The sequence below is a fragment of the Hyposmocoma kahamanoa genome, unplaced genomic scaffold (assembly GCF_003589595.1).
Source record: "Hyposmocoma kahamanoa isolate Upper Pololo Valley unplaced genomic scaffold, ASM358959v1 93, whole genome shotgun sequence".
In the NCBI taxonomy this organism is placed as follows: domain Eukaryota; kingdom Metazoa; phylum Arthropoda; class Insecta; order Lepidoptera; family Cosmopterigidae; genus Hyposmocoma; species Hyposmocoma kahamanoa.
In genome coordinates, this window is record NW_020654810.1 from 8299897 (window position 1) to 8310275 (window position 10379).

The 10379-nt window shown below is 34.3% G+C and overlaps 2 protein-coding genes across 2 annotated transcripts; one reads left to right on the forward strand and one right to left on the reverse strand.

The window, feature by feature from the left end:
* Nucleotides 1-117: 117 nt before the first annotated feature.
* On the forward strand, nt 118-7365 carry LOC113237131. Its single transcript, XM_026473425.1, has 6 exons — nt 118-308; nt 401-635; nt 3092-3251; nt 3865-3972; nt 4210-4368; nt 6811-7365. The coding sequence occupies exons 1-6, from the start codon at nt 133-135 to the stop codon at nt 7020-7022; spliced, it is 1050 nt and encodes a 349-aa protein (XP_026329210.1). The 5' UTR covers nt 118-132; the 3' UTR covers nt 7023-7365.
* LOC113237132 (lys-63-specific deubiquitinase BRCC36-like) lies at nt 7111-10083 on the reverse strand. The gene is made up of 6 exons (XM_026473426.1): nt 9795-10083; nt 9408-9618; nt 8517-8614; nt 7748-7858; nt 7359-7505; nt 7111-7254 (listed from the first exon to the last, which is right to left on the reverse strand). The coding sequence occupies exons 1-6, from the start codon at nt 9894-9896 to the stop codon at nt 7129-7131; spliced, it is 795 nt and encodes a 264-aa protein (XP_026329211.1). The 5' UTR covers nt 9897-10083; the 3' UTR covers nt 7111-7128.
* Nucleotides 10084-10379: the final 296 nt, after the last annotated feature.

The window sequence follows — 10379 nt, forward strand, 5'->3', positions numbered from 1 at the left end:
TCTTAGCTCGCCCCGTAATGCACGAAAAGCCTTAGGAAAAATAACGCGAAATGTGACGTTGACGTTTGCCGTGACATTTCAGAATTTTCAGTTCGATCGTACGAGAGTTTTTCAAAAATATTGTGAAAAATAATGCTAACATCTTTGAAAAAAATTTTTAAATGGAGCCCGACAAAAAATTTGGATTCTAAAAAAACCCAGACTTCACTTTTACTGGCAGCGTTTATTGGACTTCTTGAGGATATTTTATTTTGGAAAAAAATGTGGCTCTCTTTGTCTTGTATTTTCTTTTTGAATGTAATATTTTTGTAAGTAGTACAATTGAACGTCCTTGGTAGACCAACGTAACTTGTTTTCATAACATTAATGCGTAAATTAAATTTCTTATCTTTGTTTTCAGTGTATGCATTCATCATCAGATCAACTTTTTAGAATTTATTTTTGGATTTTGTGCTACTATTTTGTGTGTTGATGCATTCGAAGTTTGGCTCAAGTATAAACACAGGACCAATTGCTTGAAGAAGCTGGCAAGTCATGATAGTACTAAATTTAATAAAGTGGCATTAAAAATAAAGGAGTTAATAAGATATAAGTGGATGGAATTTATTCAACTTCGACAGTATAATCACACCAAGGTAAATAAATAATTGCATTACTAATTACCAGGCTTAACATAAAATAATAATTGTTGTTGATATGAATGTTGACATTATTTTTGGAGTTTTGAAATTATTGATAAGAAAAGTAAAAAACACTGGACACTATCTAATACAAATACTGTTCTGTAAGCACACCTTGACTTCCTATTGTTTAAATACTGACAATGACATATTTTTTTTACTTTCTGTTTAACACAATTTATTTACAATTGCAATTTTAAAGTGATATTATTTTCTAAAAACAAAAATTTTGCATTATTACAATCTAAATGCAAATAAATATTGTCAATATTTGTTACTTAAGCTATGAGGCTTTTAGCTTCAGTCTGTTATGTAAACATGGAAGAATTATTGAACAGAATTGAATCTGCTCTATGTCTAATGCCTTAATTAATTTTTTTATATAAATGCTAGACGTTCTGAACATGTATAAAACAATGCCCAATTTGGACTTTCAAAATTTTTAGGTTGTGACCGATTGAAAATTTATTTCCATCTAAATATATGTTACAAAATAATATAAGTTTCATTCATAAAACTTTGAAATAAGTTGGAGAAAAAGATATGAACTTTTAAAAATTTGTAAAAAGGCATAGTAAATATTTGTTTTTGAATGTGACATAACTTACATTTTGACATTCTATTTAAGCCTTGTGAGATAGTTATGAACAAAAGTTACAATAATTGTGATATATAGCCAGGGCTGGGCAAAATACATGCTACATCTAAATTGAAATACAAATTACAAAATACTTCCTTAAATGTATTTAAAATACAAAATACCAAATACTTTCTTGAGCTGTATTTGAAATACAAAATACAAAATACTTTCATGGGGTGTATTTAAAATACAAAGTACAAATACACATTACAAAATACTTTATTAGTATACCTATCGCGATATGTGGAAGCCAACAATTTCCACAATACATATCTTGAAAAAGAAGTTTTATATATTCAGTTTTACCAGATAACCGCGAAAAAACGACTTTGACATCTTTGACAATAACATGCACTGTTGCCACCTGCAAATGTGCTTCTACTGCATTGAATACGAGTATTTAAGATGTCGTGAGTGTTGTGTGTCGGTCTAATGAGAACCCTAGTGCACAAATAAATAATGAAGATCAAATGCGGGTAGTTAGAAAAACTCGCACGGCTAGAAGATGCTGACACCCGCCTCTTCAGTCCCTTCGACACCATGGACGTTGCAACATGTCCAAAACGTCGAGGTAAATAAAATATGTTTTATACGTGATTAAGTTCCAAATTAAAAATCACATAATTTCATACTTCATTTTTCGAACGTACCGTTTCACACACACACGTCACCATTGAGTTCAATATCATATAAATCTTTGCACGTCACATAATAGGATGTACATTAAAAAAAAAAAAAAAAGTATTTTGTTGTAATGTATTTTACAACGAAAGTATTTGAAATACAAATTACAAAATACATAATGGTCAGATATTTGAAATACCAATTACAAAATACATTTTTAGGGTGTAATTGAAATACAAATACAAAATACGTATTTGTATTTTAAATACGTATTTCAAATACAAGTAATTCAAATACTGCCCAGCCCTGTGTATAGCCAATGATGTTCATCTTCAATTTCAAAATTATCAGAAAATTCAAAAACAAATTGTCTCAACATTGGAGAAATCAAGTTAAGTGTAAACAAGACTTCAAATTAAATGGCAAAATCTTCTGCTAAAAAAAATTCTGCTACGTTAAAAAATAAATGCTAAGTACACATTAAATTTTAAAGTATTTTTAAGTTATATCTTTTTGCACCATTTATACCTCATTCGTCTGCAATAATGAATGTAAGTATAACTTTTAATGGGTACCCTAAATAACGCACACACTCAACATAACCCCACACTAGGGAAACCCTGTGTCGCGAGTGCCATGGACACTCACATAGACAACCACAAATTACACCCAAACTCATGAGAGAAATAAATGTAGGCCATACAAACATTTCTCCTGGCCCGGGAATCGAACCTGGGACCTCTGCGTGGCAGTCCGGCATGGTAACCGTTCGGCCACGGAGGCAGTTAAACCCTACTATACTTACCTTTGAAAAGAACTTTGTACTACAAAGTAACATATCAATGTTTATTAATAATATAACCTCAAACAAAACTTTTAAATCAACGTTCCCCAGATAAAAACATATAAATCCAGTATAATAAGAAACTATATAAAAATACCAATGGAACCCTGTGTCTGCGATTGATGGTTGTAAACTTTTTTAGCTAGTCTAGAACTGTATGGTGTTGGGCATTGTTCTTTCCCTAACCACTGCTACATCATACATACTCTTGTTATTTGATTTAATTGTATGTATTGCCCCACTTCCAAGCCAAAGGCCATTTCTCATACTTTAACCTGATGCTACTTATTGTATATTTTTCAGGCATACCTACTAGTCAACATTGTTTTTGGAACAATTTTGCTGCTTGGAAAGTTCATAAGTGGATATATATTTCTCTATTTGCTCTGTATGTCACTATGCCTTATGTATAAGTTGGCTCCACCTGTGCTCCGAATTATTAAAAAGATTCAACAAAATGCAGGTATGTATGTATAATAATAATAAATAACGCACACTCATACTCATAGCCTCTAGGCTCTAAGAAAACCCTATATTGCAGGTGTCATGGACACACACATAGACAACCACAAATTATACCCAAAGTCACAATAAATAAATGTAGGCTATACAAATATCCGGGAATCTAACCCGGGCATGGTAGACCAGTATGGTAACTGCACGCCCATAGATTCAGGTTTCAGGTTATTTTTGTTAATAATAATGTGCTACACCATTTTGCTCATCAGACCATCCAGACCAGAACCAATTTAGACTACTTAATTTCCCAAATCGGTCCTGAGAATCTAGGCTGGGACCTCTTCATGTAATGTTCACAGTGCTTACCTACCACTGCGCTATTGAGGTTGTCTTTATATTTATTTTAGAACTTGGTAATATTTTTTTACAACTGCTTTTATTTTTTTTAAGATCATTGGTCTTGTTGGTGTAGGATCCTCAATGAGAGAGCTAATATGTGGCTTAGTACAGGAAGTACTAGAAGTAGTACTTCACTTAAGTCCCTATTATAATACGCTTTTTTTACTCATGTATGCCCACAGACATGTGTGTACTTAAATGCCATTAATTTTTAACAGAATCTGATGGAGAATTGGAGGGTCTCATTCCTGAGGAATCTGAAGTAAACATCAGATTGCTATCCATAGAACCTGAGCAGCCTGTGGCAGATGAGAAGCAAAGCTTGGGTACAAATTTTCTTCCTTTTTTTCTATTGAATACACCCTGCATTTTAACTTATCACAAATGTAATTCTGTGTGTTTAAAGTAGTATTTTTTGAAAATTTTTACTTAGTAATATTATGAATATTGATAGTAAAAAGTAATAATAATCCTATTACTTCAGTGTCTGCCCTTTTTTTGGCCACTTTGTTATAAATTGCATATTCACTATAGTGCAAGTTTCTTAATTTATTCTCTTACAGATTTCTGGAAGCCAGATGATTTGCCCATAGAAGAAATAAGTGATGATAGTTCAGAGCACAGTACTTCCCTTGTTACCAATTTATCAATGGAGAAGATGCGTACTCTCAATAAAGATGTTGAAACATCAGACTCCAGTGAAGACGAGTACATACCAATAGGTTGGTGAATAATGTACCTATAGATTTTGATAATTATAAGTGGGAAATAACAAAGGTTCCAAAAAAAAAAACAAAATTGCAGCGAAGTGTAGCTAACTGTACTATACTAACAATGCTACGTTAAAATGAGTTACTGAAAAATAAACATAAAATATACCGACAAAATTATTTATATTTAGCAATCAATCAAGACTTCTAATTCTAAGAAAAAATCTGCACTTCCGACATACTAAACTTCGAAAGAAATACTATCTTGCCGAAAATACATATTATATTCTTTAAAAACATTTTCACCACACTGTAGGGATTTGTTTAATTTATATATTATTATGTAAGGATAATAATTAATGTTAAACCTAACTCGCCGTGGTACTTGTCTGTTCGATACTAGAGTATAATTTAAAAGCCGAAGGTGTGGAGGGAGTAGTGTTTGTTTTCTACAATACTGGATTTCATGGTGGATTAAAAGAAAACAAATGTGTAATAGGTACACGAAGCGAAGATGGGTGAAGAAAGACGCTTAAATCTCCAAATGCGCAACGGCTTTTATTGACGTAGTTGTATGATCGACATAGGAGACGTAATCGCGCTCATCCTCGATGTTAACTCACCGTCCCACTCGCTACAAGCGGTAGCCGACGAATAAGAACGACGATGCTATGAGCTTTCATCCAAGTATCCCACAAGGTGGAAGTACTGGAATACCACTCATAGGCCCTATTATTCAATACAAAGCTATTTCCTGTTGCAACTTAAATGGTAATACATACTTAACAGTTCGATAGCGCATTATATTTTGATCCCAACGTCATCTAGCGGCAAGGCGAGGTTACTAATATTTTTTGTACGTGGTACAAATGTATTTTACATAGGCCAAATCTTGGTTGCACACCTTATTCAGTAGATTAGGTTAGTATATGAAAAAGCAGCACGAGAAGCGAAGCGAACGTGTCGCGGAAGCGGCCGGCGAGCACCAGAAGCGAATTTTAATTGCGTTCTCGAAGATGTTTTCAGGTCAAATTAAATTATAATTAATATAATTTACGGTAAAATGGCTAATAATAATTTGGCATCCGACGCCTACTTGTTAGTAAATACAGAGATAAGACCACAAAAACGTAAAAACACACATTATTACGCTCGAGGCGCCGACTACTGCACCACCTCACCAGAACCTGGATGAAATGACGAAGCATCAGTGCAACGAGATAAGCCGCTAACGGATTTTTTGGATTGAAGAATTGGATTTTCAGGTTGCTGTTTAGACTAGAACGCAGTCTCGAGAGTAGTATGCAGTCTTCTTTCGCATCACAGCAAAAAAGTCATCTACTCGCGCTTGAGCAAACATCGACGATGCGCTACAGTGTCGCGGTTGTCCCAACAGCATCCTGAAATCGTTATTATATTGAATGTGCAGGGCGCCAAGTGCCTTCTGCATATAGTTAACCCACAGACCACCTGCGTAGAAGGATTGACAATATGCCTTGAATAAATTTATTTTGGCTTCCTCACTACAACGGGCGATTCTAAGTGCATACACGTACAAAATATTACATCTGGCAGCCAACACCCTACATTCAATATCAGTTTGGTCCTTAAGATCCTCCATCAAGTAATGTCCTAGGTATTTAAATTTGCAAACCCTCTTTTGTGCCATCTCATTAAGGTTAATCCTAGGTTCATAAGACGTCACTCTACCAGGAATCCCACAGACCATAAACTCACTCTTAACACAATTTGTTTAGAAGGCCGTGCGTAGTAGTATACTGCTCACAAAACCGAAGCAGCTCCGCAATCGAATTCGCTATTGTTTTCAGTAAAATATAAATTAAAATAAGTTGGTAGAGTAGGTAGTTTTTTTAAAATCATTTATTTTGGAAGTGGTCCACAAATTGTTAGTAAATTACAAAATGCTTAGGTCTAAGGGTTAGTTAATTGTACAATACATAAGAACAGCGACACAAAAACAAAACAACATTTATTTTCTATACGACCACATATAGTCCCATCCAATGCGCGAGCAACGGCGAGTCTCAGCGTGCGGACAACGCGCTCAAGATGAGGTTGGGGCTGTCGCGCAGGCGGTGCAGCATCGAGGCGCACCTCTTGCGTATGATGGCTGCAAACCCGTCCGTGTGCGCCTCCGCGAACATATAGAACTACAGAAGCGCGACAGCCCCAGCAAAACCCGGAACGTATTACGTTAGCAAGATTTTTCGGAATTTTCAGTATTTATTATTTCGTTCGGTTATTTTGGTATTTTTATTTGCACCAGAGTTTCCGTAGCTTAGTAAATAACACAGTAATGTTCGTATTTTGAATAAGCTCATTTTTAACTTACCTTTCGGAGCTTTGATTTAACCCTTTATAAATATAAAAATAATCTATGGTTTGCCTTGTGTTGTTTGTAGTTTTACATGTAGTTTATTATTTACTTTACAGATCAGCAAAAGGAACAATTGCAGTCAACTTTGGAAGTTAATCAGCCTTCAACTACTTGGGGAAGTTCTGCTTACAACGCCCTTTTCAACATCACTGGGGCTGTAGCTAATATGATGTCTAATGCACCAGAGGATAAAACTAAAAGGAAGAGAGTATCAAGCATTGATTCCTCAGACGGTTTTGAAATTATCGATAAAAATGACTTAAACTAGGAGCATATCGAAAAACAGTAACGCATTATTTATAGTATTTATTGGTTTTACCTTAAACCTATAGTAACATTTTTATTGTGCTATAATTTTTATTACATAAAAAAACCTAAACATTGCAAGACATGTTCTCCATTTTGGCCATGAGTTCCTGGTGTCGTTTCTTGAGCGCTCGTAAGCGCACGCCGTTGAGAGCATTGCGAGCTACTAGCGCCTCCAACATCGGCCTGGACATCTGAAAGGTTATTGTTATATCATCTCAGTGTTGTATTGCTAAACTTGTATAAGCCGGGTCATATTAAAGAATAGAATGAATTTCATGGTGCAAAAATAAACCACCTTTTCAACAATATGGCCAATAGCAATAGTTCGAACAGCATCATTGTGTTGTTTATTTATAATATCTTCCGATTCCGTGAGACCAACTTCGTTGTTGTATGCTTCATCTTCTTCCTCCTTCAATATCACTGGTAGTTGTGTTAAAATCTGTAAAATAATATTGAAATAACTATACATTGTGCTAGATGGTGTCATAGAATTTAAAGAAAAATAATTGTAGTTATAGTTATTTAAAAATGTACAATATGTTTGTTTGTATGTGGCTATCTATTAGTTGTAGATTAACTTGGGAAAAATATTTTGTAACCTCTTAATTTTACAACAATACAGGATTGCCTATTAGGTAGGCAATAAGAAGAAAAAATCTGATTTTTTTAAAAGTTACAAACCTCAAAGTTGTTTGCCATCAATGAATCATTGTTATTAATAATCTCCATTTCGATTTCTTTCCTGGTTTGACTAGAACCTTCATTGATCGATTGGAAACAAGTAATTTGGACCTGAAAAGTACTTAATATCAGTTCTAACTCGGCTTCACTAAATAACAAATAGGTTTAAGTGGTCTGAGATACTTGTATCTATACAACATCTCATATATGTACAAACTAAACATTGATTTTAACTAATTTAATTCACGTCCTTGGATGACACTCAGAAATGTAAGTAAGTATCCACAATTATATTTCAACCAATCAATTTACATTACGACGTCGTAAAGGCTTTTTAGTCTTTTTTTATGTTTAGTTATTGTCTGTGATTTTATAATTTGTATTTGCATTTTAATTCTCATTAAAAATTAAGTTGAACATGTTACCATAGAACAGAGTTGTCCAAAATGTGCTTGAATTTCTGTTACAAAATTATGTACGATGAAAAACATTTAAAGGTTTGCTTACATACATCAAAGAAATAGTGTGTTTTGTAAGACATTTTAATTCAAACTCATGACTTTAAAATACCTTCTTGTAAACAACATTATTATGTTAAATTGTCGTTATAATAATTACATGTTAGATTAGGGGAGCCTTCAAATTAGATGCTTGTAGGAGCGCGACTGTGGTGCCGCAATTAAGCGACTGCAAAGTAGTGCGCCACTGCAGAGTTTCTATTAGCTTCTTATTCGAAGGTGCCCTAATATTCTAATATAATGTAACTTACTGATGGGGCTTTTGTACTTTGCTCTGTGAGAAACACAGCAAATATGATGCCTACAAAGCTAGGATCCATCCGTTGATACATAAACTGTGTAGCAAGATCTGTAATAAGATATTTATTTTAAAATAGTTGGGTGATAAATAACTCTCATATACATTACATAATATATCTACTTACATTTTTTGTTAAAACTTGTTTGTGAATTAAACTTGTAATTCAAATATGTCTTGTTTATTTTCAGCTTCTAATGAGCCTTCAAATTACACACCTGTAGAAACGCTGCAGTGGTGCGCCAACTGAGCCACTACTAATTGTCATACAACATTTAATCTGCAAAAGTGGCGCGACTGTGCACTGCAGCTGTATTTCTAAATGTTGTATGAAAATTAGTAGTGGCATGGCTGCAGCACTTCTATAAGCTTCTAATTTGAAGGCACCCTTACTGTATAAATATTAATACACAGATTGGACACAAATATAAATTCCTTTGATCTGGCTGGATTTGCACATGCACTTTCAGCCGAAGTAATTTCCCAAAAAACAAAATTGAATAAAACCAAATACAAAGGACATTCAAGTACATAGAAAAATTTGTGAGGACCGCTGGTTCGTTCTTAGTTGGTGTAGTGTCTGGCATAGTATGCTAGAAGATGGTTCGATTCCGGCTGGATCGAAGAAATTTTTTCTGAGTGTTCAATCTTTGTATTAATTATAACAAACTAGTGGAGTAATTTTTCAAAAAATAATTGAATATCAATTCAATAAAAATTTAAAAAGATATTACAATATTCAATAAGTATACACAGACTGATAACAAAATAAATACAAATTATTCTTGCTGAACATAAACCCCACCTATGAAAACTCACAGGATGCTAAACATTGTTTACATACCCACATGTGATGGCCAAACCGTAATGTGTGGATGTGAGTGATACCACCCCACAACTCTGAGAGGTCTGCCTAATTCTGCAGCCAGTTCCTCGGCCTTCAATGTCGCCTGCACTAATTGTTCTTCAGATATCTCTACACGGTCTGGCTTTTTGTCCAAACGCCGCAGTATTACTGAAGATACTATAGATACCACGCTACCATTGTTGTGTACCTGCAATGAAAGGTCGATTGTTTATGTATATATAGAGAATGTACTGTGACAAGCGAGAGTGAATTCACAAAGTACAGTAAAACACTGTGTTGCGAGATAATTTTATTCCTAAATAACTATAATCAAATAACACTTTAAAAGTAATTAATTACCTATTAAATCTTTTGGCTACTTACTTCACCAATGAGTAATCCCATAATTTCTTCTTTCTCTGTTGATAAGGCATGTTGGACACACGCTAAAGTCACGTCTGTAGACAACAAAACTTTCTTTAACATCTCTCGCTAGAAATCATATAATATTTCTGGAGAAAACGCAACAATTCAGCAGATAATCGCATCAACAACAAACAACAAATCACAATAAAAGCTTTGAAAAATGAGTCGTCAAGTGAAATGTCAAAAAATATTTAAAGCGTGTGATTCACTGTCTGACTTAGTCAGGCGCAGGTGCGTTTAATGTCATGGAAAACATTTTGATTTGTTTTTCCACGTTGACACTTGTCAAAAGTTGAAGTTACTGAACGAAAAAGATGGGAGCCAGTAGGCCGGCCAAATTCCGTTCGAAAGCAGCAAAACCATGCAAATTACAGACTTATTAAATTATCACGTCTATACAGTACTATTCCATAGATTTTACAGGGTACGTATGTCGGGCACACACTCGTACGTAAATTCCGTACGAATTTTCGCTGGAATTCAACGCTTCGCGTCTCTCAGCTGAGTCTTGATATTCCGAACGAAAATAAGTGTATGATGTAC